General features: G+C 37.7%; 3 protein-coding genes across 8 annotated transcripts in view; 1 reads left to right on the plus strand and 2 right to left on the minus strand.

The window, feature by feature from the left end:
• FNBP1L (formin binding protein 1 like) overlaps positions 1-15,653 on the plus strand; it is an 88,425-nt gene extending 72,772 nt beyond the window's left edge. Inside the window, exons 10-15 of one of the 3 annotated variants that reach the window (XM_081144183.1) lie at positions 4,218-4,327; positions 7,961-8,093; positions 8,466-8,560; positions 10,437-10,585; positions 11,974-12,132; positions 13,403-15,653. In XM_081144183.1, the coding sequence (XP_081000309.1) occupies positions 4,218-4,327; positions 7,961-8,093; positions 8,466-8,560; positions 10,437-10,585; positions 11,974-12,132; positions 13,403-13,410 (654 nt within the window). In that variant the 3' untranslated portion in view covers positions 13,411-15,653. Of the gene's footprint in view, positions 1-947; positions 963-4,217; positions 4,328-7,960; positions 8,094-8,465; positions 8,561-10,436; positions 10,586-11,973; positions 12,240-13,402 lie in introns of those variants that run through there. The other 2 variants (XM_081144184.1, XM_081144182.1) reach the window with 2 other exon arrangements.
• A 7,222-nt stretch (positions 15,654-22,875) lies between these two features.
• Positions 22,876-23,165, minus strand: LOC308561208 (large ribosomal subunit protein P1-like; the record flags this gene model as incomplete). The annotated part of the gene is made up of 2 exons (XM_081145892.1): positions 22,876-23,039; positions 23,111-23,165. The coding sequence occupies 2 exons, from the start codon at positions 23,163-23,165 to the stop codon at positions 22,876-22,878; spliced, it is 219 nt and encodes a 72-aa protein (XP_081002018.1).
• A 233-nt stretch (positions 23,166-23,398) lies between these two features.
• The window catches only part of BCAR3 (BCAR3 adaptor protein, NSP family member), a 200,266-nt gene continuing 195,771 nt past the window's right edge, over positions 23,399-27,893 (minus strand). For all 4 annotated transcript variants that reach the window (XM_081145886.1, XM_081145885.1, XM_081145887.1 and 1 more), the window contains one exon: positions 23,399-25,684. In XM_081145886.1, coding sequence (XP_081002012.1) covers positions 25,506-25,684 — 179 coding nt within the window. In that variant the 3' untranslated portion in view covers positions 23,399-25,505. The remainder of the gene's footprint in view (positions 25,685-27,893) is intronic.

Consider the following 27,893-nt stretch of genomic DNA (forward strand, 5'->3'; position numbering starts at 1 on the left):
AGGTGGATGCGATGCCAGTTGCAGAACCCTGCCAACCCACAGAATGTGTGTTATATATACATATGCCGTATATATAACTCTATGAGCGTATTCTGGCTATGTCATTTCATATTTTCAGAAAGACTTAAATTTTAAGGAATTTTCTAAAAATTGAAGTTATACTTTTATAACTTCATTTTTTTATATTAAAGTTACATTTTTGTAACTATATTTTTAGTGTTGCTTTTCGAGCATGTAGATTTCAGAATAAAACCTGAAAAATAGAGGCTATATCTTCAAAGCAAAATTGAACCCACATACTTGTATCTTTTAGGATAATACGTATGGGAAACTTGAATCTAGGTGACTCGTTTATTATTTTGATAATAATATGATCTTAATGTGTCTGTACATTTTAAAAAGCACCTTAAAACTAAAGTAGAAATGTACCCTCACCTAAAACCTACCCTACAGTATTTTGAACTATAAAAATTCAGAAAATGGTGTTTTGTTTAATACATTGGAAAGAGCATTCTGTCTTTTTTAATACTTTGTGTAAGATATCTTTTAAAATGGCTAATGTTAGATATTTTATATTCAACTTTTCAAATATTAGGATTTTGAGAATGAAGAGCTATATAAGTGAAAATCACTTATGTAAAAATTCTCCTTTAAAATACATGATTACTGATAGAATGATTACTGTTTACTTTTGAGTTTTAGTTGCATATACAAAATATCTGCCCATTATCATCAGTGTATGTTTTTGGCTTTTTTTTTTTTTTTTTGCAAGTAATTTACTTTCCAAAAAATGTGCTTAAATTGTTTTTCTGGCATAATTGTTTGGATTGTGAAATGTACATGATTTTAATATTGTAAAAATATATATATAGGTTATTGCATCTTCTATATTACCGTTTCCTGTGAATAATTTGCCATTTCTTTCTGTTTTCCATTGAACTATTCAGTGGTCGGGGAAGATGGTAAGCCTTATGTGCTGATCTATATACTGTGCCGACATTAAATAATCTCAAATCATTGTTTTATTTAAAGTCAAAACAAGTGGTAAGGGACAGCTCCACATTGTCATCTTATGTGTTTTTTCTTTTTATAATTTAATCTAGATAGAGTCCAACAAATGCCAGTACCTCTTGATGCCATAAAAATTAAAAAATAATGTTAACCTGTAATCAACCCATTAAAATTTTTAAAAAATATATATTTTTATTGATTTCAGAGAGAGGAAGGGGAAGAGAGAGATAGAAACACCAATGATGAGAGAGTCATGGATTGGTTGCCTCCTGCAACCCGGGCATGCGCCCTGACCAGGAATCAAACCATCTCCTGGATTGTAGGTTGATGATCAACTGCTGAGCCATGCAGGCCGGGCCCATTAAGTTCTTGACTGTTACTGAGTAGTCTCTGCCATGTTATCATGTTACGGAGAATAAAATTATAGTTAAACATTAATTTGAAAGTTATATGGTAGAACAAAAGCTTATTTTTATAGAAGGAAAATTAAAAATGATTTCCCTTAACTCTTTTTTAATCCTCACCAGAGGATATGTTTATCGATTTGAGAGAGAGAGAGAGAGACACACACACACACACACACACACACATCAGTGTGAGAGAGAAACATTGATCAGTTGCTTCCCACACACCCTGACCAGGGATCGAACCCACAACTGAGGTATGTGCCCTGACCAGGAATCGAACCCACACCTGAAGTATGTGCCCTGACCAGGAATTGAACCCACAACCTTTTGGGGTACAGGATAATGCTCCAACCAACTGAGCCACCCAGCCAGGGCTTCCTGAACACTCTTTTTAAAAGTCACATAAGTTTGATTTGTAGTTTATCATAAGAATCATTGGATTTTCCAAAAAGTAAGAACGAAAAATTTTCTACTAATTTATTATATAGTCAGTGCTTTTTTCTGCATTATTGAACAGGAATAAAAGCACAAATAGCCTAAATATTGTGTGTGTGTGTGTGTGTGTGTGTGTGTGTGAGAGAGAGAGAGAGAGAGAGAGAGAGAGAGAGGGAGAGAGAGAGAGGTTCCTTTACACATTTATTTCAGACAAGTTAATTGGAAGTACATTGTGAAAACCTAAGCTCAAAATTATTGGGTTCTTATATATGGTTTCTCATTTTTAGAAAATAAACCACCGTTTTTCAGACTCTTGCAATTTGGCCTTTTATGAATTCCTTAGTAGGTGAGGTTGTTAAATGCATCATAGGTCTTTACATCCATAGGAAAAAGAGCGGAGTTACTTCTCATATTCTATAGAAGAATAGGTTATAATGTGAAAATGAGATATTAGATATGCAAGTGTCTAGGTATCTACTTTTAATAAATTTGAGAACAAGGTTTGATTAGGGATAAGTGGAAATTTGGTAGCTTTACTTATAGGTAGTTTTGAGTTTATTCTAATACTACCAAAGAAACCTCAATGGAATATATTTCTTCACTTTATTAAACAGTTTTTCAAAATTTTAAGACATATTTATTTATTTATTTTAAAAAATATATCTTTATTGATTTCAGAGAGAGGAAGGGAGAGGGAGAGACAGAGATAGAAACATCAATGATGAGAGAGTCATTGATTGAGCCCGCAACCCGGGCATGTGCCCTGTCCGGGAATCGAATCCCGATCGCCTGGATCCTAGGTCGATGCTCAACCGCTGAGCCACGCCCTGCCGGGCAAGACATATTTTAAAAAATATAAATTAGAAAGTTTTATCCTTGGCACATATATAATAGTTTTCAAAACCTGTACTACAAATTAGGTTAAAACTGACAACATAATGATAATTGACTACTTAATTTTCAAGGATAGGAAAATTTGCCATTTATTCATTTACGTCAGATTTGGTTGATTGACAGATTTTTATGTGTGGAGACTGGTAGAGTAAAAAACAACAGCCGCTTAGATAAGATGTCCTACTTCTTTTTAGGCAAGCTTGTTGAATGTCCATAATGTGTAGGCCATTTGGGAAAATTGTAGAGATTCAGCTATTAATTGTTATATTTGATCATGGCTCATCCTAAAAGTGAGTGTTCTCCTTTTTTAAAGTAAGAGAAGCATTCTTCTACATGGTGAAATAAAGCTTTTTAGCTTATGTGATAGGCACAAGTGGCCCAAAGAGCAAGGGTGCGTTTATTTTGGGAGCTCCCTTCAGCAACACTTTAAAAACTGAACTGTGTATTCTTAAAATCACCATTTTCAAAAGAAGGATGAGACAGGTGTCATCAGCTTTTGGAGGATATAAAAAATATGTAAATATGGGATTATATGAAATGGACTCAGTAGTTGCTAATACTGGCTCTGTTATATAATCTCAAATAGGGTAACTAAAGTAACAGTGATTAACATTTAAGAGGCGAATGACATCATTTCAATCAGAAATTCACATTTAAGTACTAGCACTTTTCTTAAATGATAGTTTTTTGAATATCAAAGCATTAAAAAATTTTAAAACATGAAGCATACTTCCAAAAGAAGGGTTGTATCTATCTTTGGACTATATCATTCTTTCAGGAACAATTGAGGTGTGTATTATTTGGTTGTATGAAAGGATAATTGAAAAAGACTCCTTATGGAATATAATATCTACTTAAATTTCACTTAGTGGCTCTTTTGCTTTTTAATGATCAAGTGTGTTTTGGTTCTAAAGAATAGAGTGGTTTAATAAGTGTGATCATTCAAAGACTATATGTGATATGAACATTTCATTAATTAGATTATCTTTATGAGGTAAGTGGCTTCCTTAATTCAGTTTTGTAAACTTCACCTTTTCAGTCTGAACATTTGTAATAATCTGACTGGGATTGTGGTGATATGTTTCATATGAAACAATAATTTGTATAGATGAGAAATGTTATGTGTTTCCATTTGTTGTGGCTGTAAGAAGGTCCGTATGTATTTATTTGAACTTTGCCAAGACCTGGGAATAATGTGATACTGGTCATTACCTATTAACTGCATCTGGTGGTATTTTTACCATCCTATTTCATGACTTTATAAACTGACTGGAATTTGAGCCCTTTTGTTAATACAGTTGTTTTAATTAATGAACACATATCTATGTAGATTTCTTTTTCTTAAAAGGGTTGTTTGGAGCTAATTTGAAATTAAACTTAAATTTGACGTTTTTATTTTATAGCTGGTACATATAAAAAATGAAATTTATTGAAAATGTCTTTTATACTCATTTAGATTCTCTTTTTCAGGGCACAGCACTAGAAGATTTCAGTCATCTGCCACCAGAACAGAGACGTAAAAAGCTACAGCAGCGTATCGATGAACTTAACAGAGAACTACAAAAAGAATCAGACCAAAAGTATTTTTCCATTAAGTTCTTTCTACCATTATTATTCCTTTTAGGGTCTACTTTGAATGATGTGTTTAAATGTGATATATAAAAAGTTTAAAAATCATTCATCCTAATTGAAGTATCTTTTGAGGGAAAAATACACTTCAAAATGTTAGAAAGTTTTATAATTGCCATGTCACAAGTAAAAATGAAATGTTAGAGTGTCTTGGGTTGCAGATTACTTGTTGGAGCTGATAGTATATATTTATGCCTTCCAAAAATTTACAGAATCACTTGGTGACTCATTTTTGAGAGTAGTTCCACTAATGCTAACCACCTCTTATGCTTGGATAAATTTCATTTTGCTTTGGTATATAAATTGAGTTCATTAGAAACCTGAAGCTATAATTATTTCATTGGCAGCAAAATATGTTGGTAAACAGTGCTTGATTACTGTGTCTTCAGTTCATTCACTCAAAGCTTTAGGTTTTTTTTCAGTTTTATAAAAAGATTCCTGTATTTCAGTTTTGTTTTAATGAACATAGATAGTTATGATGAATAAAGGGTTGTTACAGTGAATTGGTGACTTACTATCTGCATTTACACTGAAGATAAAATTGGAGTTTAAGGTCTGGCATGAGTGATTAAAGATGGTTAAGAATTATATACATCAGGTATGATTGTGTGCTTAATGATAAATGAAATAATGGCATTCCAATTGGTTTTCGTCATTTGTGGCAGTTAGGCTCTATATAAAGTCATTGTGAACACCGAATTAGGGAATACGAGACAGAAAATACAGGGCTCTAGTTACTAGCCTCTGGTCACAATATTTGTGTCAACTGATATATACATAACCTTGTTTTATGTGTTTTTCTTTAAAGGCACATTTTAAAATAATATATATTATTGATTCATTAACTTTGAACTCAGGGCTAACATCCTGGTAGCTCATGCCTGAACAGAGCTTATATAACATGTATTTTCTCCATCTGGCACCTCACAGTCTTCTTGCTCTTAGGAACACTAGATAGCACTTCAGCACTATGCTTATGGGCTATTTTAAAGGGAAAAATCACCAATAATGAGTACAAAAAGGACACTTGTTTAGAGTATCAGAGCAGAAACAAGAAGTTAGAGCGTCTCCTTGTTTGACCTCAGCTGAGAATGTGCACATGCATCAGATGACTCAAACTTTTCTCCACTCTATGTATGTCTAATGATTATGAACGTTCCACTTGTCTTCCTTTTGGGGTTACAAATCAATTTTAGCAAATGGGCAATTCACAAATAATGGAATCTGCAAATAAGGAGGATCAGCTGTGTTAGTATAACATTTTTTATTGAGGTATATTTGACATATTAGTTTCAGGTATACAGCATGACTGAATATTTGTATATATTGTAAAATGATGACCATGATAAGTCTATTGAATATTCATCACCGTATGTAGTTACAAAAATGTTTTTTTCTTGTGATGAGTATATCTACTCTCTTAGCAACTTTCATATATACGGTACAGTATTACTAACTACTAACTGTGCTGTATATTATATCATTAAATAATTTTTAAATGTTAAAATATTTCTTACTAGATCAACATGTAACTGGCCTCTGGAAAATTATAACATATAATGTAATATTTAGGACTTACTATTGTAATAGACTGCCAGGACTGTAGAAGATATAAAAATGAATAAACGTAGTTCTGATCCTGATAGACTCACATTTTAGCTGAGAAAGATCAGACTCTGAGATTCACTTTGTATACAAGCTGGATTATAATAGCTGCTAATAGAGATATAAAGTTCTGGGGGAACCTGGAAGGGAAAATAATAAATTCTTACTGAGATAGTTAAGACAAACGTCACTGGGGGAAGAGGAAGGGAGGTGGTGTAGGAAACTAATGTTTATTGAGGGATTATGATGTACTAGGAAGTGAGCCCAGCATTTTACATGGAGTGCGTCATTGAATTCCTCAAAATAGCCCTCTGAAGTTGTTGTTCCTGTTATAAAGGTGGAGAAATTGAGTATCAAATATATTCATAATGTGTCTCAGATTAGGAAGCTGGTAAATGTCAGAGTTGACATCCATACACTAGCTGGTTTGTCTCTAGAACATTGGAATAGACCTTGACGGGAGAGTACGGTTTTGTCAGGAGATTAGACAATAAGGGGAGAGTAGGAACATTTAAGGAAGAGGGGAAAATAAAAATAAAGGCACAGAAATGTGAGTGTTCTTGCATGGCCTGGAACTGGCTCTAGACCAGGGAGACTTGATTAGAAATTGTGTGGAGTGTAGTAGCAGAAGATGAGGGTGAAAAGGCATAGGGTAAATTATGTAAAGTGTTGAATGCTTTTTTTGTAGAATTCTGTAGGTATTGAAGAGCCACCGAACGTTGTTGAGAGAGTGGGTGATATTATCACCTCTATAAAGAAAGATAATTGAAAACTGTACGAAGAACAGATTGTATAGGAAAAGTCATTGGCATTAGGGAGACCAATTAGAGGACTTTCAATAATCCAGGTGAGAGATGTTGGCCTAAATTAAGCCATGTCTTGGGATTAGAAAGGAGTGGATTATAAGAGTTGTTTCAAAGGCAAAGTAGGTCAAACTTGTCACCTGATTGGACGTCCAAGAAGAGAAAAATGGAGGCTTTGTACCTCAGAAATACAGATTAAGACTTAATTAGAACAGTAAGAAAAAATAAATTTGGGGCAAACAAAATGGTTTTGTTTATGCTGAATTTTGAAATATTTGAAAATCTATATGGAAGTATCTAATTGGATTTGGAATTCAAAGCTAGAACTTAGGACAGAAAGGAATAGAAATATATATTTGGGTATCGTCTAATGATAGGTGTATTAAAGCAATGATTCAATTATATCTCAGTAGAACTGGAAAATACAAAACAATAAGATCATTCTGAAGGAGGAGTGTAGGATGAACAAGGAGAAACCTGTGTCATTTTATGTAACATGCGTTTAAAGGATGAACAGAGGGGGAGAAGGAGCTAGTGAGGGAGATTGGGAGAAGCAGAGTAAAGAGAAGACATATCCTCCAGGAGATCGGGAAGGAAAGGGGTGTTAAGGAGTGGAAGTCAGTACTGTCAGTTGTTAGAGCCCAGGAGAGCTGATTGAGTCATAATCTGTTGTTATGATTAGTGAAGAGGAGGTGAGGAACTGAATTTAGAGGTAGAAGGGCAAGTTAAAGATGCATTTCTATTTCTAGTATAGATGGGTGGGAGGACAGTGATGCCGTGAACTAAGAAAAGGTGGAATAATGTGGATGGGAATTTGAGTTTGATTTGGGATATGATGAGTTTAAGAATATTGAGGAATATCTTCCAGCCTTTGATTAAATATACATGTATAGGGATTTTATTTATATACATATATATATAAAATAAAAATTATATGTCTATAAAATCTCATTTAGGAAGCAAGAATGAGAAATTATTTATTTTTTGATATTTCAGATGATTTAAAAGGGCTGTCTCCATAAATTGCAAACTCTGTGTACATTATCAAATTATCTTTAATCAGGTAATATTTAACTAAACTTAAAGAGATGTGAATCCTGAAAATGAAACAAAGCTCTTTTATCTGCGAACATACAGAGTGAATACTTAATTTTATGGCTTCTTTTTTGTTTTCAGAGAAGCACTCAACAAAATGAAAGATGTGTATGAGAAAAATCCACAAATGGGGGATCCAGGGAGTTTGCAGCCTAAATTAGCAGAGACCATGAATAATATTGACCGCCTGCGAATGGAAATCCACAAGAATGAGGTAGATTTGTTATTTAGCAATTGTCTGAGATAAATTCATCTGTATAAACTTCATTATGATAGATTAGTTTTTGCTAGAATTATCTTCAAATATTTAATTTTAGGGTTCATGATCTAAAAGTAAGGTATCATACGGTATATAATGTTTAGTCCCTTATTGAAGTTTTTTTTAATTTAAAACATTATATAAAACTAAACATTTAAACTTTTATTATTAGACATAAAGTTTCATCATTGACCAAGTTGGAATAAAGGTTTCCCTTCTCTAAGAACTACATAATCATAAAAATGCAAAGCATATTTTAAATGTAGAATATCTTATGAGCTTTTAAAAATATTTATTAAGCTTAGTTTTACTTATTTTTTTCTTAAGGCATGGCTCTCTGAAGTTGAAGGCAAAACAGGTGGGAGAGGAGACAGAAGACATAGCAGTGACATAAATCATCTTGTAACACAGGGACGAGAAAGGTCATTTTTTGTATTTTATTTGTATTTCTTCTTTTCTCCCAAACTTTTCTCACTTTTTTTTCCAAACTTCATATAATTTTTTTTCTTTCTTCATTTAACAAGTTTGGCTTTTAATAACATCAGTCCTTTGAACCTAAATTTTCTGTTTCTTTATAATAGCTATAGGTGAAGTATCAAATGTCATATTGCTGCACAGTTCTAGTTTGTCATGCACCCCAAAGCAGAGATGGGAACATAGAAAGTTCTTGGAGCTATAGTCTGGAGGCATAGGTTCCTCAGGCCTGGGAAGAATCCCTTAAAGTAGATGGAGTTGGATAGCTAATGCCAGAGAAAAATTTAACTGTCACCTTGCTCAGTTTTGTGAAAAATCTGTATTGTTAGTTTAGACCAGAGCTTCCAAAAGACATTTTGCTAAGTTTCCATACTATTTGTGACATTTCCCTTTTTATAATATGTCTTTGTCTTTTTTATAATGAAGTCCAACAAATTAAGGTTCACCTTAGAGAAGAACTTGAGAGATCTTGATTTACCACTTAATTGTATTATAATTTGAGCAAGTTAATTTTTAATGCTGTCTGAGCCTCAGTGTCCTCAAATGTAGAGATTAAAATACCCCTTATACAGGGTTATTAGTAATAAATGAAGTAATGTACATAAAGCACCCAGTAGTAAAATACCTGCTTATAGTATGTTCTTGACAAATATTAGTTCCTCCTCCTCTCCATGATCATTTTTTGAAAGAGTACATATCTTCAGTATATCAAGAAATACCCCAAAATATACTGGGTTTTGTCAGGTAAAACCTAGATTTTAATAATCTTTTCAGCTTCTGTTATTTAACAACATGTCTTCAGGGCACACTGAAAGTACTGCTAAATCTAATCATGTAGATTTCCCATTATAATCTTAGTCATTTGATTCTTTAGCAAAATTATTACCATTTTTCTCTCTTTGATTTAAAAAGTTTTGAAGAAAAAAATGCCTTTGGATTACCTAGTTTTTTGGGTTTTCTAAGTTACGAACTTTCCTGGTATCATGATTAATTGGAAGTTAACTTTATTAGGAACTTTGGGTTTTTAGTGACAGAATGAAATACTGCCCATGCTGGCTTAAACTAAAAAGGGATTTTATCAGCTGACTTCAGGGAGAGCTTAGTCTAGGAGCTCAGGTGATATATACTCAGGATTCAGTTCTCTCTACCTCACAGTTCTGCCTTCCACTGTATTGGCTTCATTTTAAGGCTTCATATGGTAATCTTTCTAAGCTCTAGGCTCATATTTCTCCAGGTTCAAGTCCAGTGGAAAAGGAAGGGAGCTTCTCTTTCAACAGTCCCAAGCAGAGGTCTCTGCGCATCTTATATCTGACTAGGTTACAGACCAACTTGTGAACTCGTCACTCTGGCCATACAAGTGCTGTGTTAAGATGGGCCCTCTGGAGCCAGGACAGAACAATCCACCTGAAACCTGTTAACTGAACATGATTGTGGGTGGGTCCCCTAAGGAATTTTTAGGTCCTCTTGCCAAAAGGGGTGTGTGTGTGATGAATCCAGGATGATGAAAGACAAGCATCCAATACATGTGTACATTTTCCCTGGACCTGGTGATTGTGAGACATATTCACTGAATACATGCCGTGTGTCTAGAACATTGTAGTCTTTTAATTTGTTAATTTCAGGAAATTCAACAAAGAAGCATTTTGTTTTAGAAGCAATTTGTAGATAGATAGATAGAATCAGTGTTTAAGAAAATAAAAATTGAATTTGGAACTATATCATTGGTACTTAATTCTCTGAATTGATCCTAAGATCAGCTTGTAGACAATATATAAAGTTCCCATGTCTGTGATACTTGATCAGAGATAATTTTATGTTTTATAGTCCTGAGGGAAGTTACACTGATGATGCAAATCAGGAAGTCCGTGGGCCACCCCAGCAGCACAGTCACCACAATGAGTTTGATGATGAATTTGAAGATGACGATCCCTTGCCTGCTATCGGACACTGCAAAGCTATTTACCCTTTTGATGGTATGATTTTTCTAATACATTATATATGATAACATTGGTTCCTTAAAGTCTACATATAAGGGTCATGTACTTTAGCGCCCTCAGCTAAATAATATATTGTCAGATAATTATAATCCTAGTTCATTAGTATGAATATTTTCGTTTAACTGTATTACAGATAGAAATTTTTCTTCCATACATGAAATTGAAAGAAAATTACCTATGTTATCAGTATTCTAATACAGATTATTATTTAATTACCAACTTTGGTCGATACAGAATTTCCCCCAGAGATCTTACTAATGCTGCCATGTACTCATTAAAGTTGAAGCAGCGTGAGCATGCACCCTAACCCCGGCAGTGGAAGGCTGGCAGATGTCACTTTCAAGCTCTTCCTTTAACTTGCTAACATTGGGAGACAGGTAAATGGCATAACTGAATGCCACCACCATACCCTGACTGTAGGCCACATTTCCAGGCAAGGGAAGGAGAGAATATGGTAACTTTTGACTCTGCCATCTTTTCCCCTGTGATAGTTGGATGACAAACCATGTGAGGGGAGGAAGTCATTGTGGTCCTCTTCTGCAGACTTTTAGTTACCCTTGCCTCTCTTGTGGGAAAAGGACTGGAAAACCCTTTTCCTTACATCACAGAGGAGCACAGTAACACCTTTACAAATAAGTTGTTATAAAATGGTATGCGAATAACGTCCTTTCCCACCCATCCATTGTATTGGTGTTAAAACTGAGTAAAGTCTTTAGTAACTCCTCATTGTAAGAAAATATTAAGTGAGATCTTGCTATAATGTAATCTAGCGAATAGAGAAGGAATTTTGCACATGTTAAATATTCATTTGTGAAATTAGTTACTGCTGAGCAGGTTGGGAGGGTTGGGGATTGGGAGGAAAGAGCCCTGAGGCTGATGAGGTTTTGAAGGAAGTTTGTGCTTTGTGGCAATAACCATTCTGCTTCTACCATCACCAGAGTTGATGTTTTTCTCTCTGCTCTTTTTAAATTACATTCTTTCCACCCTCTTACTGTCTTACTACTATTTTCCTGATCCACATCTCATGAATTTTCTAGATAGCAGCACCACTCAAGTTTGGGAAAGAAACTGAAGTAGTGAAATAGGAATTAGAGTACTCTTGCAAGCCATATGTCATTGTGGCCTATATTTCATCTGTTGCGTGGGGATGATATTGATGCCAGTCTGAGAGTTCACATGAGAGAATGTATATGAACGTGTTGGGTAAACTACAGAGTATTGGAGTGATGTTGCTGATGAGAGTCAGTGTGCCTAGGCACATTGAAATTTAGCAGGGTTTCATGTTTTTTGTGTGTTATCTGTAACTTTTATTCGAAATTATCGCTGTGCTTAAATTATGCTTGAACCATGAAAACTCTCCCTAGGACATAACGAAGGTACGCTGGCAATGAAAGAAGGTGAAGTTCTGTACATTATCGAGGAGGACAGAGGCGATGGCTGGACTAGAGCTCGGAGACAGAGTGGTGAAGAAGGCTACGTTCCCACGTCGTACATAGACGTAGCCCTAGAGAGAAACAGTAAAGGTGCAGTAACTTACATCTAACTAACCCGGCAGCTCTGTCACGTAGGAACGATTCCTTAAAATGAAAACACACTCGACAGGTGGGGAAACATCAGAAAACTTAAAGGGCATCCAAGATTTACTGTTCACTGTGTGAGCTGAATGTAGGCTCGATCTTAAAGATGTCAGTTTACCACAAGAAACTGTTCTTGTTGATGCTTTGCCATGAGTGATGTTGGTGTGGAGCTTAACTGATGACTTCTGCTTTATGTCTTGCTTAAGTCTGTGTGAAGGATTTGTGTTTTTCTGCCTAATAAAAAATAGAATTTGACCTATTGGGCAGGAATCCATAGATAAAAGGTACCCCCCCAACATACATATACACACACTTGGCTTCAGAAAACACAGTGATTAGTGAATTCAAATAATAACTGCTATGAAAAGCTATAAACAGCCAACTTCCAGGGAGTGGTTCAGTGCAGGAGTTTGAATTGAGCTATAGTCTCCAGGAAGACAAGTAGTAATAGTTGGCTAATGGGATAAAATAAGAATATAGCTGTTTTCATTTTCCTATTAATTCTGGTTTCCTAAAGGAATAAAGCGCCTAGCACAAAGTCTGTTGTAGCAGTAGGCGGGCCAAGAGACCTGCAGGATAAATCCACCTGGTCTGGCGCTTGGTTGAATAAAATGACTTTCTTTTGAGACCTGATAATATTTTCAGGCTTACTAGTAATTTTCAGTAATGCACAAGCTCCCTTTCAAATTAATCTAATGCTTGTATTTTTTATCTTGAGAATGTCTTTTGGGAAATATCACTTTCATGATTATTTAGCAGCTATAATAGGAAAATAGATTTAAAATAAGCTAACATAGAGAGGAGATCTTGAATGGAGGAGAAGTACTGGCACATTTTACTTTAAAAGGAAAAACTACTTTTTTGACTGGGTTGAGGAGGATATCTGTTCTACCATTTAGAACATGTCCTCATTTTAGCTTGATCATCAGTTATTAGGATGAGTTCTTTTTCTCCAATTAATTTCAGTAAGCATTTGTTGGTAGCACTGTACCGTCAAGGGTTGTGCAGTGCTAGTTGTGCTGGGAATGAAGTGAGGAAGCAGCTACGAAACTTGTCTTTGATTTTGCTCGTGTTCCAAGTTTTTCTGGTGTTTTCAGTAGCTGACTATAAAATGCTTTTAGGAACATTTAGGGTGGACACTTTAAACTGAACACCCCTTTTGGTCTTACCAAAGGTCTTCAGTAATTGTTCTTTTCTTTTTCCTCCTGGACTGCAGGTTCCTGAAGAGGGTTTCTGAGGAAATGGGCAAGATGTTGAAGGAGGTTACATGCAGCTGCTTTTGGGGGGAGGGTATTAGAGTTGTCAGGCTCAGCGAGAGAGTGAGAGAAGCAAGTTGCATGAGTGCATGCAGACATCATTATTTTTTTACTAACTTCATTAGCATTTTCATACATTGTTTTAAAAAATCATTAAGTCCTTAAATTCCTTATTCACAGTTATTTACATGAAGGAAAAAAAAGCTAACAATGGCTAACCTTTTTTCCATTTATTTTACTGATGTCCAAATCAGAAAGAATGCAGAGCTGTTGAATTTGTCTTACATTTGGCTGTCCCACCAGCACCATCTCTATCCCAGCTGTTTTAATTGGCTTTTAGATCCATCGTCTGTTGGAACCCTTGTCATTTCTCAGTGTCTGCCTGCGCCACTTCTGTGTTTGCTTAACGTCCTGTTGCATGTGTAGAGTGACCGGGCTCGACTTTTCAGGCATGTCTTTATAATCCCTCGTTCTTGTCAAAGCCTTAGTTTTGTTTTACATTTGTAGTGCAGATCACTTTGTCAAACATCTCCAGCACTAATGTTTCCATCCCATTGTGTGTGTATGCTGCTATAACTTCCCCACTACAAATATTCCAGTTTTGGCATTATGAAGAAGTAGTTTGTGAACCTGAAGCATCTATGATAAGAAAAAGAAAACATCTATGCTCTAGCCTACAGCCCAGTTGAAAGAACTCTTTGAAGCATGATACATCTTCAGCACCTCAATCTGGGAAGAATCTATAGTCAGCACTGAAATCCTGGCATAATAAACACAGAAGATACTCACCACCTCAAGACAAAGGACTGTTGTCAGAAGTCAGCTGCTTCCATTCAAATGCTGCCTTAAACTAGAGTGCCTAAATCTGTTGATTGCCAACACTACCACTACAGTATCCCACAAAGGGCTTTGTGTGTCAGCTCAGTGTGACCTCCTTTAACTCTGCAGGGCTGCTGCAGCTGCCGATGTAGCCTCGGTAGGTGGCTTTTAGAGCTCTACCGCGTTTGACGGTGCATCTTCAAATTTATGCACCAGATTAAGACATGTTCGAGTCCATTTGACTTTACTCAGTGTTTTTATGATGAAGTTTTATGGACCCCCCATTGTCTTTTAATTTGGGGTTACCATGTTCTCATTTGATTATTACAGTGATAGTCTGTTTCCAAGTGATGCTTTTGTTTGAACCAGATAAAAGTTAGTGAAACTTTGTAATGATCTATGTGCACTTTTACTTGTAAAATGGAAATTTCTGTATGTTTATACTTGTAAATATAATTGTCATTAGTGCCCTATTTCTCATGTTGTCCTGCCTCGCATTTGTGGTTCTGTTAATGACTTGTATCTTAACTAATTTCTTAGTGATGTTTAATAGGGAGATGGGCGGGGGTGGGGGGATATTTCTACCAATGGAAGCTTCATTAATTTGGTTCTTTACTGTTTTGGGGGAAGAAAGAGAACGTGAAATGGTCTGTGTATTGTTGGATTTTAAGCAATATTTTAGAAGCTGTGTGACTGCTTTAATAATTTTTTCCCCAGTGTTTGATTCGTACTACCAGTTATATACTAAGGCTGAATGACAATTGTGTGAAAGTTAATATCTTCATAAGATCGATTATGCCCCTGTTACACAGCTGACGTATAGTGTATTACTTTTGAGGCTAGTAAACTATAAAACTTAGATTTTGAATCTCGTTACAGGGTTATTTATATAATGTGACATTATTCAATACTGACAGACTACATAAAGTAGTTTTAAATCCTAGTGCTATTTGTATTTGAAAGGTTAGCAATGAGGAGGAAATGTGATCTGGCTGTGTTTGTCTTCTGTACAAAGCCTGAAGTGCTTGTGTGTGTTTGGCCGGCAGCCACAGAGGGCAAAGTTTAAGGTTTTCGTGTAAGGACTAACTGTTCTTTTCAGGCTACTCTTTGTTTTTCTAAAAGCAGGATTTGCCTCTGTAGGAGGCAAGTTCCTTCATGTGGAATAGTGCAACCTGTATATGGGTTATTACAGTAGGACAGACATTTGTACTTGCACAGTTTAAATCATTCTTAAATTTTGAACATGTGAATTGTCCAAAACTTTAATTTTTCAATAATTTTTACTCTTTTTGTGCACATGTTGATTTCTTAATGGTAAATGCTTTGTTTAAGATAGTGTTCTCTGTTGAGAATATTTTCATGGAATAAAACAATCTTTTCATGGTCAGTTAAGGTGTATAGTGTGTTATCTCTTATTGCTATGTGAACTAAAGACTTTGCTCTTGAATGTGCTAAGTTCCAGATAATACAAAGTAGATGACAAGTCACATAGTGGAAACATCTGCGCTTTTTTGCAAAGCAGTTTTGGAAATTTTATTCTAGTTTTTAGTTGCACTCAAGCTTTCCTAAAGGAAAAAATGTTAGTATTTCTTTACAGCGAATTTAGGTTGAGTGTAGTAATCTGGATTTTTAAATTTCTGTTCTACAGTAGCTATGCTGCACAGACTTTCCTTGTGCACCACCTCCTTGTCTGCATCCATGAGGACTCTCCCAGTGCCACACAGCTTGACTTAGCTACACACTGGTCAGCATTTCCTGTGCTTCTGCCTGAATTTCTGACCAGTTAGAGCCCCCTTGTCTTCTGTTTGTCATAAGTAGTACCATATCTGTCATTTTAGGAAGTTTTAATTTCACAAGATTCAGCTGCTTAAAAGGGCAAATAGGAAACTATGAGTGGTTACTTGGTCCTGAACAATGAGGGATTGTAGTTGTTGAGGTGAAAGTTCAGAGATCCATGCCAAGCTGGAAGTAAGGACACACGCAAAACACAACAGTAAGAAAAGTGTCAACAAAAAAATCTCAAAATGAAAAGGGCTTTTACTATCTGAACTAAGATCAAGGAAGTCAAATTCTATTTGTTAGGGAAACATAATATCCTTATAACAATATTCACAAAAGCAAAAGTATCTTTAGCCTTGTTGAAAAGATAGATTTTCTTTGTGAGGAAGGTATCAGGTGAAAAATGATAGACACCAAACCTATTTCAATGAGCTCATATACCTGGGATCAAATATATTCCTGAGTCTAGTCACTGTCAGTAATCTAAGAAACTATAGAAAGTATAAGAGATGCCAAAAGATTGGGGGCTGAAGAGTAAATTCAGGATAAAATGTAATGGACAACTGACCTAGGTCCTAAGAATAACATCAAATTAGCCTCATTCCTTTCTTTAGATACAAATGGGGATCTCTACAGACATAATTGTCTTGATTTCAGCACAATTTTAGTATCTGACAAGATTTCTTACTCAGTTTTGTGAGTAAGATGGTGATAGCATTGTAGAGAATGGGAGTTTGGAGCAAGCTGATTTGGTAAAGCCAGAGTGTCAACCCTGAGAACTTATTGTGGAAAATTGTATATATATTATATATTATATATTATATATTATATATACACACACACACACACACACACACAATGAACCATAATAAAATAAACATAAGTCTATCATTCAACTTAAGAAGTAGAAAATTACTAACTCCCTCTTCAAAGATAACCGTTATCCTGAATTTTACCTTTATTGTTTTGTTTTCATAGTTTTTCCACATGGGTATTTTTTTCCTAAACCCGATTAACTCCCCATGTTTTTGAGCTCTGTAACGATTGTGTCATACTCTATATGAGCAGGGCTGATATTTAGCCCCTGCACACTGATACAGCTATAGTTCATGCTAAGTATTGAAATATTTCCACATTGGTTGGTAAATAGTAATTCCAAAAAGTGGTAAAACTGGTTAAGCATGTAAGTTCTGGTACGTGTTGTTTATCTCAAACCATGCATGACACCCTGCGATGCATTTCTTGTTCCAGCACTGAGGATAGGGCTGAAGGGCTTAACCATAGGTTTACTATTATTTCGGGTTGGGGGAATCTTCTCTGGCTTCATAAGCTCTTGAGTGGGAGGAGGACCTGGGCAACCAAGTTGAGGGAGACCTCTGTTCATCCTCGAAAGAAATGCTTTATCCTGCTCAAGGGGACACTGAAAGAGAGTGTGGGTAGGCACAGGTGTTTGGGGACACAGCCCCTTGTGTAGTAACGGCCCTTTGGCTGGTTTTTTAAAGTTTTATTTGGCAACTTGTTCTGTGGCAGAGGGTGGCCTGTCTTGTGTGTTGAAGGAGGTGTGAGGAGAGGACTCCACCAGGACTCTGTGTAATACACCGTGGAGGGTGCTCTCCAGCAAGGGACAGCACAACTCCTGCTTTGTTCTCCAGCCTCTGCCCTTGGCTGGTCTCCAGATGGGAGTGTCAGATTGTCTTCTCTGCTTCTACAAGCCCACCTTTCCCCTCAGTCTCCTGGTCTGACCAAGCTACTCGGACTCTGGTGTGATCTGAGGAAAGCTGAAGTCATTGTATGACAACCTGATGCAAAGGAAGATGATGGCTCTAAGGCTGCAGGATTTAACCGTAGGGTGATCATTTTAAAGTTTTGCCTTAAAAAATGTCAGGATAACAAGCTGCTTCTGCGGATGAATTGGCAGCAAAGTTCCCAGATGCTGTTAAGAAAGTAAGGAGAAAGACTACCTGCCTGAACAGGTTTTGAATGCAGATCAAAGTGCCCTAATCTGGGGGGGACATGGGGGGGATGCCACAAAGGGAATTTATTAGTAAGAGAAAGCACCAGGGTTTAAGGCAGGACCAGGTTAACGCTGTTTTGTGTAAATGCAGTCTGGTTTATGATCAGGATAAAGCTGGTGACCTTTGAGCCTCAAAGGGGGAAGATAAACACCAGCTGCCAGTCTTTGGTTGTACACCAATAAGGCCTGAACAAAGAGAACCCCTTTTCTGGATTGGTTCCATCAATACCACGGCCCTGAAGTCAGGAAGTACCTTCCAGGTGAGGGACTGCCGTTTAAAGTTCTTTTGATACTGGACAGTGCTCTCGGCCACCCAGAATTCCCTGAGTTCAACACTGAAGGCGTGAAAGTGGTCTACTTGCCCTCAAATGATGTCTCTATTCAGCCTCTAGATGAGGGACCTTTAAGGCCTGTTACACGTGGTGCTCCGGAAAGGATTGTCAGCACTGTGGGAAAGAACCCGATAGAACATGAAAGTCTGGGAAGATCACACACACATTGAAGATGCCATCATAGTTACAGAAAAAGCTGTGAAAGCCATCAAGCCTGAAAGAAACCCCAGATGGAGAAAACTGTCCAGATGTGCAGGACTTCACAGGATTTATGACAGAGCCAATTACGAAAATAATGAAAGAGATTGTGGATATGGCAAAATAATAAAAAAGGGTGTGTGGTGTGTGTGTGTGTGTGTGTGTGGTTTCAAGATGAGGATCTTGGAGAGATTCAAGAGCTAGTAGGCACCACACCAGAGGAATTAACAGGAGACGACTTGATGGAGATGAGCGTCTCTGAGGACGGGAAGGAGAGCCAGAAAACAAATCGACGTGACGGTCTGGCAGAGGCTCCTAATTATTCAAGACTACTTTTGACTTCTCTTACGACATGGACCCTTCTATGGTACACACACTGAAATGAAAGCAAACACAGAAAGGATTGGTACTGTATAGAAACATTTTTAGAGAAATGAAAAAGCAAAAGTCAGACAAATTACAATATATTTCCGCAAAGTTACACCGAGGGCGCCTGCCTCTCCTGCCTCCCTCCATCTCCTCCTCTGCACCCGAGACAGCAAGACCGCCTCCTCTCCGCAGCCTGCTCGGTGCGAGGGCCGTGAGGACGGAGGTCTGCGTGATGACCCACTTCCACTAATGAGTGGGAAATCATCGTCATGCTGTGCAGTTAATAAACTTACCTGTTTCGTGTGTGTGTGTGTCTATGTGAAAATCTAATAACTATATGGCAAGAGCTGTATGAGTTGTTTGTGTCATAATCATCACCTAAGTACTCACCATGTGGAACAGCATGTGCAGTGCCGTGTGGACATGGATGGCCTACCCTTACATGAGCATAAGGTGAGTGATATTTAATACAGAATTAATAATGTATTCGTTTTCTTACTCTTTAAAGTTTGCTTTCAAAGAATTACATTTCTGTCCAGTATGCCTCTCTTCTAATTGGAGATAGTGTGGATCAGCCTACCACCACAGGTGAGTGGTTTTTTAAAAAGCAACAATATTTCCAATACTATATTATGAATATGACTGTAATACTGGATGCCATAAAAATTTTATAGTGATTCATTTATTAGCGTGTAGGCTAGGCTACCGTGAAGCACTCCTATTGATTACACTAAGCTGCCATAAAGCAATCATTGCTGTTTCATTGTCAATGCATGAATCATTACATACCTGTGAATAAATATAAATTTCTTTTTCACGTTATCTTTTCATTTTTGATGTCTTGTGTTCGTAATAAGTATAGCATCTACAGTGTTTTGTATCACACATGGCTATTGATGTAGGCACTGACACAATCTTGTAAACAGGTGACATAAACTGTTATCGGTAAATACAGTTCAGTACTGTAAATGTATTTTCTCACAATTTTCATAATATTTTCTTTTTGTAGATTGTTTTATTGTGAGAATACAGTATATAGTACATACACAAAATATATGTTAGTCAACTGTTTATGTTATCGGTAAGGTTTCTAGTCAACTGCAGGTTATTAGTAATTAACTCTATGAGGAGTCAAAAGTTAAGTAAATTTGTGACTGAGTTGGGGGGGAGGTGCCCCTAATCCCCACATTGTTCAAGGGTCGACTGAACATAGGCTTGCATATATCTCTTAAAATTAGTGTTTTGGATTTCTTCAGATACATTCCCAGAAGTGGAATTGCTGGATCATAAGGTAATCCTATTTTTAATTTTTTGGACGGAACTTCCACACTGTTTTCCATATTGGCTGCACTAATTTGAGTCCCCCAACAGTACATGAGGGTTCCCTTTTTTCCACATCCTCGCCAGCACTGATTGATTTATTGATGATAGCCATTCTCACAGGTATGAGGTGATGATAATATCCTTGTGGTTTTAATTTGCATGTCTCTGATGATTAGTGACAATATCTGTATGTCCTCTTCGGAGAAATGTCTATTCAGGTTTTCTGCCCATTTTTTAAATTGGATTGTTTTTTGGTGTTGAGTTGTATGAGTACTTTATAAAATTTGGATATTAATCCCTTATGGGATGTATCATTGGCAAGTATGTTCTCCCATTCCGTAGGTTGTCTTTTCGTTTTGTTGATGGTTTCCTTTGCAAAAACTTTTTAGTTTGATGTAGTCCCATTTGTTTATTTTTTCTTCTGTTTCCCTTGCTTGATGAGATATGTCAGAAAAAAATATTACTAAGAGCAGTGTCAGAGTTTACTGCCTATGTTTTCCTCTAGAAGTTTTATGGTTTCAGGTCTTACATTTCAGTTTATTCTTGTATATGGTAGAAGAGGGTGGTCTAGTTTCATTTTTCTGCATGTATCTGTTCAATTTTTACAGCGCCTTTTATTAAATGGACTTGTCTTTACCCCATTGTATGTTCTTGCCTCCTTTGTCTTAGACTAATCGACCTTGTAGGTGTGGGTTTATTGTTAGTCTCTGTTTTGTTCCGTTGGGGCATGTGTCTGTTTTGATGCCAGTACCATGCTGTTTTGGTTACTGTGGTCTTGTGGTATAGTTTGGTATCACACAGCGTGATCTCTCCAACTTTGTTCTTTTTTCTCAAGATTGCTGTGGCTATTCGGGGTCTTCTGTGGTTCCATGTAAATTTTAAAGTTATTTGTTGTAGTTCTATGAAAAATGCCATTGGTATTTTGATAGTGATTGCAGTGAGTCTATAGATTGCTTTGGGTAGTATGGGCATTTTAAAATGTTAATTCTTCCTGTCAGTGAGCATGGTGTATGCTTCCATTTGTTTGTAATTTCAGTGTCTTGTAATTTTCTGAGTACAAGTCATTTACCTCCTTGCTTAAATTTATTCCTAGGTTTTATTTTTGTTTTTGGTTAATCCTTACCTGAGGATATTTTTTCTATTGATTTTTAGAGTGGGAGAGAGGCGAAGGGGAGAGAGAAAGGTGAGAGAGACACATCGATTGATTGCCTCCCACATGCACCCCAACCAGGGCTGGGGACCAAGCCTGTAACCCCAGGTACGTGCCCTTGACCAGGAATCGAACCTGCAGCCCTTTGATTTGCAGGTCGATGCCCTAACCGCTGAACAACACCGGCCAGGGCTATTCCTAGGTATTTTTTTTAAAATGCAGTTGTACATGGGATTGTTTTCTTAATTTCTCTGATAATTCATTATTGGTGTATAAAAATGAAACTAATTTTAGAATATTGATTTTGTATCCTGCTATTTTGCTGAATTCATTGATCAGTTCTAGTAGTTTTTTGGTGGAATCTTTAGGGTCAGTCTCTATAATATTATGTCATCTGCAAACAATGACAGTTTTACTTCCTTCTTTCCAATTTGGATGTCCTCTGTTTCTTCCTTTATGTCTGATGGCTGTGGCTGGGACTTCCGGTGCTGTGCTGAGTAAGAGTGGTGAAAGCGGGCATCCCTGTCTTGTTCGTGATCTTCAGGGAAACACTTTTAGGATGAGTTGCGTATGATGTTGGCTGTGAGTTTGTCATATAGGGCCTTTGTTATGTTGAGGTATGTTCCCTTATTCCCACTTTGCCGAGAGTTTTTATCAGAAATGGGTGCTGGATTTTGTCAAATGCTTTTCCTGCGTCTATTGATACAATTGTATGACTTTTGTCCTTCACTTTGTTTACGTGGTGCATCACAGTGATTGATTTGCAGATATTGTATCAGCCTTGCATCCCTGGAATAAACCCCACTGATAATGGTGTATGATCTTTTTACTGTATTGCTGAATTCAGTTTGCTAATGTGTGTTTTTTTTTTTGGTTTTGTTTTGGGTTTTTTTTTTCTTTTTCAGTTTGCTAATGTTTTGTTGAAACTTTTTGCATCGATGTTCATTAGGGCTATTGACGTATAATTTTTTTTTTGTAATGTCTTTGTCTGGTTTTGGAATCAGAGTAATGCTGGCCTTGTAAAATGAGCTTGGGAGCCTTCCCTTTGGGATTTTTTGGAATAGTTTGAAGATAGATGTTAATTCTTCTATGAGTGTTTTGGTAAAATTCACCTGTGAAACCATCCAGTCCAGGACTTGTTTGTTGGGAATTTTTTGATTACTGATTTGATTTCGTTGGTAGTAATTGGTCTGTTCAGATTTTCTGTTTCTTCTTGATTCAACCTTGGAAGGTTTTATGTTTCTAGGAATTTATCCATTTCATCCACATTGTATAATTTGTTGGCATATAGTTATAATCCTTTGTCATTTGTCACTTCTCTTTCATTTCTGATTTTATTTGGTCCCTCTCTGTCTCCCCCCCCCCCCCCCGTCAATTCAGCTTTTTATTGACCATGTTATAAAAAAGGTTTAGTCAAAAATACCAAAGCACTTCTTATCACCAGACACTTCAGATTCTTTTTTTTGCTTCTACTTTCTTCTCAGCTGGGGCAGCAGTGGTAGTGGGGTCAGGACCTCCAGCCTTTACACCTGCTGCTGGGGCAGGTCCACCAGCCCTTAAATTGCACATGAGGCTCCCAATGCTGACATTGGCCAGAGCCTTTGCAAACCAGCCTGGCAGAAAGGTTCACCATTTATACCAGGTGCTTTTAACGAGGGCGTTGATCATATCCTCTGTGACTTACCAGCATGCAAGATGAGGGCCAAGGAAACACAGGTGAGCTCTGAGACAGAGGCCATGGCGTGGGCGAGTGCTGGGCGCGGGCTGCCAGGCATGAGACTAGTCGCCGGGGGAAGTAATGGGCTCACCCCAATGTGGGCTTGGCTTCCTCAGAAGGACTGAGCACCTTACCGGCTGCTGGGGAAGACTTTTTTTTTTCTTGATGAATATAGGTAAAAGTTTTATCAATATTGTTTGTTTTCAAAGAACCAGCTTTTAGTTTCATCAATCTTTTGTATTGTTTTTTAGACTCTATTTTGTTTATTTTCACTCTGATCTTTATTATTTCCTTTCTTCTGCTGACTTTGGGCTTTGTTGTTTTTCTAGTTCCTTTAGGTGTAAGGTTAGATTGAGATGGTTCTTGTTTCTTGAGGTAGGCGGTAATGCTATGAATTTCTCCTGTTATTTCAGTTGAGACATGCTTCTTTGTTTCCCCATTTTGGTTGCATCTCTGTTTGTTTCTATGTATTAGGTAGATCTGCTGCATTTCCCAGTCTTGGCAGATTTGCCCTATGTAGCAGGTAGGTGTCCTGTTGGGTTCAGTGGCACAGCCCTGATCACCTGATCCCAGTGCTCCAGGAGTGTCCCTTCTATAGGTTGTGTGTGCCCTCCTGTTGTAGTTGAGCCTTCATTGCTGTTGGCACATCAGAGGATGGGATTGACTCTCAGGCTGAGTGTATGAGCTGCTGTGCAGAAGCTGACCCCAAGGATCAGAATTTACCCCAATGGGGTCTGGCGCCTGCCAAGACCTCCCTTTGAGTGTGCCACTTATGGAGCTAACCGGGTGGTAGTCTGTTGAGGTCTGAAGCCATCCACCAGGTGTGTTGCGTTCTGCAGCCTCTTGGGAGGGGCTCTTGCAGGTCAATGTCAGATGCTGCCTGTGACCAGCTACACGTTAGGAGCTTCAAGGTGATTGTGGTTGGTAGCTGCCTGTCCTGAGCCTGGATGTATGTGGGAGGGGCTACACTGCAAACTAAGGTCCGCTGTCACCAGTACCGGGCCTGGGGCAGGGCAACAAAAGGCCCGAGGCACCCTGAGACCTGCCACTGCCTGCTGCCCATAATGCTCAGTCGGTGAAAAACCATTGGGGGTAAGGCGAGTTGGGTGAGGCAGGGTCTCAGGGAGTCATCAGGGTGGAGCTAATGGAGTTCACCAGGCTAATGCAGAATTGCATTTAGCTATGTGGGAGATGGCCCAACACAGAGACAATGGTGGCTGTCGCTCCAGCCCTCTCACTCTGGAGCCACACAATTCAGTTTCTCCCTGTATGTCTCTGGCACCACCCCTACCCCCTGCTTCCCTGAGCTTGACCAGAGTTGTTTTGTGTGGTTGTTTTTTTAAGATAGATTGCAATTTGAGAAAAATTGGATATAAAGCTATTGTGTATGGTCCCAAATTATTCAGAAAATAGGAAGAAATAGCAAATTGGTAAGTGTTTGACAGTCGGTGGCAGGGTGATGTAGGCTTATTTTATATTCCAAATTTTCTACAATAGGAAAAACCATTAAGAGGGATACTGATAAACTAGAAAGTACCCCCTTTGGGAGGTAAAAAACCTCAAAAACATACTAATCAGCTAGAGAAGAAAATATTGTTTTGAAATACGTGAAGTGGTGGCGTGAAATACACGTCTGGGTGCTCACTTTGGACCCGGCGCTGTGCTGCGCGGGGCTTGATGAGGTTAACTTGTCCAACTTGCAAGCACCGCAGCCTGAGTTTCCTGGAACCTACGTCTTCTGGAGCCAGCTCTACTTCGTATCACTATTCACTGTCTCCTTCCATTTTCCACACCAGTATCCATCATTTTTGTTTACTGGCAGGACATAGTGGATGGCGAAGAGGGTGACCCAGAAAGGTAGGCGGTAGAATTATTGTACTCTGATGGTGGTTTAATATTAAAGAGACTGGGTACAGCTGTTTCACAAAAAGATATATTTTCATGACTATTTACATGTTTTCATATTTAAAGAATATCATACAACTGATACCTTCTGAAATGTTTCATGCTTTTAAATTCTATTTACAATTTTCTAATATGGAATTAAAACTAAGATGGTCAAATACCTCAGTAATAAAAAGCAACCGGTCAACACAGCTAGGTCGTCTCTTAAATTTGCTGATCAACATTAGCAATAGTTACCTTAACAATAAATTATCATTCATTTAAAAAAATCAGTAGTAATTTTAAACAATTCATAAATAAGTGTGCTCTGTGCAATTTACATGTTTAATATCCTGTGGATACTAAAAGCTTGTACATTGTCAGATTTTGCACATTACTTCTTTTTCAAATGATAAGCTTTTCCAAAGAAGAAACTGGAGAAGCTTGAAGTGATACCCTAGGGTTCTCTAGAGAGTTATCAAAGCTCTGCTTGCTTTACAGGAGGAGGCTCCAGTTTACGTGAGAGGGCTGTTAAAATCTGGTTGAATTTCTCGTATCGCTCTGTCTGATTGACTTGTGCACCTTTGCTGCCCCATAGCAATCGCATTTGAAATTCAGTCTTGCAGATTTCACTCATTTCTTCATCTGGTTGAAAACCTAATGTAAACAAAACAAAAGTTTTTTCAGTTCTGCCGAAAACAATGTAGAAAGTAGACTGAAAACTTGCTCATTTAAAGTAGGATCAAAATGAACTTCATTTCTCAGACCTTTAAAAAATTCCCCAAGGAAAAATACAGGATCTGCTGTGTATGAGAGAGGGCAGAGTCCACTCTCAAGGACCTGAGCACCTTTGGAGAAAGGATAAGTAAGCTCATGCCCTGGCCGGTCTGGCTCAGCGGTTGGAGCGTCCGCCCTTGGAACTGAAGGGTCTCCGGTTCGAGTCCCATCAATGGCATGTACTTCGGTTACAGGTTTGATCCCCAGTTGTGGTGCATGTGGGAGGCAACCAATCAATGTGTGTGTCTCCCCCGCCGAAAAGCAATGGAAAAAACATCTTCAGGTGAGGATTTAAAAAATGCACAAGTAAACTCACTAAACCATGATAGAATAAAAGTTGTGTGCGCATGCCACTGTGGGTTGTCCTATGAGAAGGAGTATTCAAAGTACCTTTGGGGTTTTTTTGGGTTTTTTTACAACTTCATTGATGTATCATTTACAGATCATGATTCACCCATTAGTTTGATTTATGAGTAAATTTATAGTTGCGCAGCCATCACCACCAGTCTTCGAACGCTTCCATCACCCTAAACAGTTCTGTCGATCTCTGTTCCTACCCCAGACTCCCGGCAACCACTGATCTGCTGTTTGTTTGATATAGATGAGACTTATGTAATATGGGCTTTTTTGGTGTCTGGCTTCTATCACTCAGCACAAGGTTTTTGAGATTATTCTATATTGTTGCATTTTATCAATAATTAATTCCTCTTTATTACTGAGTAGTATTCAGTTATGTGGACATACGACTTTGCTTATCCATCCACCAACTGGTAGACATTTCGATTGTTTCTAGTTTCTGAGTATTACGAATAATGTTATAAACATTTATGTATAAGTCTTTGTGTGGACACTTGTTTTCATTTCTCTGGGAATTACTAGGCCATATGGTAAATAGATGTTTACTTTCAAGGAACTGTCAAACTCTTTTCCAAAATGGCTCTACCATTTTATATTTTCATCAGTAACATATGAAGATTGTTTTCTCTGTATGCTGGCAACTTTTATTATTGTCATTATAGGTAGTGTGTGGTGTATCTCACTGGCTTAAATTTTACATTTCCCTAAAGGCTAATGTAATACATTTATTGGCTTTGTATAAGCAGGCACTGTAATATCTGGTGAGTTATGTGCTTTTGTTTGAGTTCTACACTGCTAACCTTGGAGGACTTTCTGAGGGAAAAAGTGAAACAGGTATGTAATGCTTACACCTACAGCAGGCACAGTGCAAATTGTTCAGTCCTAAATTCTGGTTCTGAAGCAACAGCTTTGTTTTAGGGATGAAATAATGAGCCTTTCCCACCCCATATAGGTCTTAACCTTGTGGGTCAAACCATGGGCCCTTGAAAAATTTTTTAAATTATATAGTGAGGAAGAGAGAATAGCCATTCTGATAACTGCTTTAGTCAAGTCCTGTTCTTGCATTTGCTTCCTAAATGGTCTTTTTTGCCTATAAGCCTTCAGCCTTCCTCCATACAGATGCCAGATTTAAAACATAAATGTCACCATGTGATGACACCCTCCCGTGTTTAAAACCTCTCTGGTCTTCCTCAACCAGTCCTGCCTGGAAGGCCTTCCCATCCCATCTGTATCCCTTCTTCTTTCAGCCTAGTTGGCCATCCCTTAAGACACACTTGACACTAATCCAAACCCAAGTACTTGTGGTTTGTACTTTTCCCCCAGCTCTTTCAGTGCCTTTGCTTGTGTTGGACCCTTTGATGCTATGAGCAGGGGCACTCACTTCCCAGTGTAACTGAGAAGAAACAGGAATGCACATGAACGGGGTCAAAGACACTCCGACTCCTCATGTTTTCCAATAGCGACTATGAGAGGCACTAATGGTAGGCAGGCTGACCAATTCTTTCTTGACCTTCTCTCTGTTTAGTCTATACCAATGGCCCAACAGAACACATACAGAGAGAGAAACAGGATCCTTTAGGAATTAAGAGGAAGTAATGATCAGTCACATAGGAAACAGAATTCCCATGCCTCATTCTTTCCTAGTTGGTCTTTTTCTCATTGAGAACATACATGCTCTTGATTCCTTCATTGCAGTTACTATGCAGAGTAGACAGCAGCTTACAAAATCCAG

This window comes from Miniopterus schreibersii, assembly GCF_964146895.1.
Source record: "Miniopterus schreibersii genome assembly, chromosome: 8".
Taxonomy (NCBI): Eukaryota; Metazoa; Chordata; class Mammalia; order Chiroptera; family Miniopteridae; genus Miniopterus; species Miniopterus schreibersii.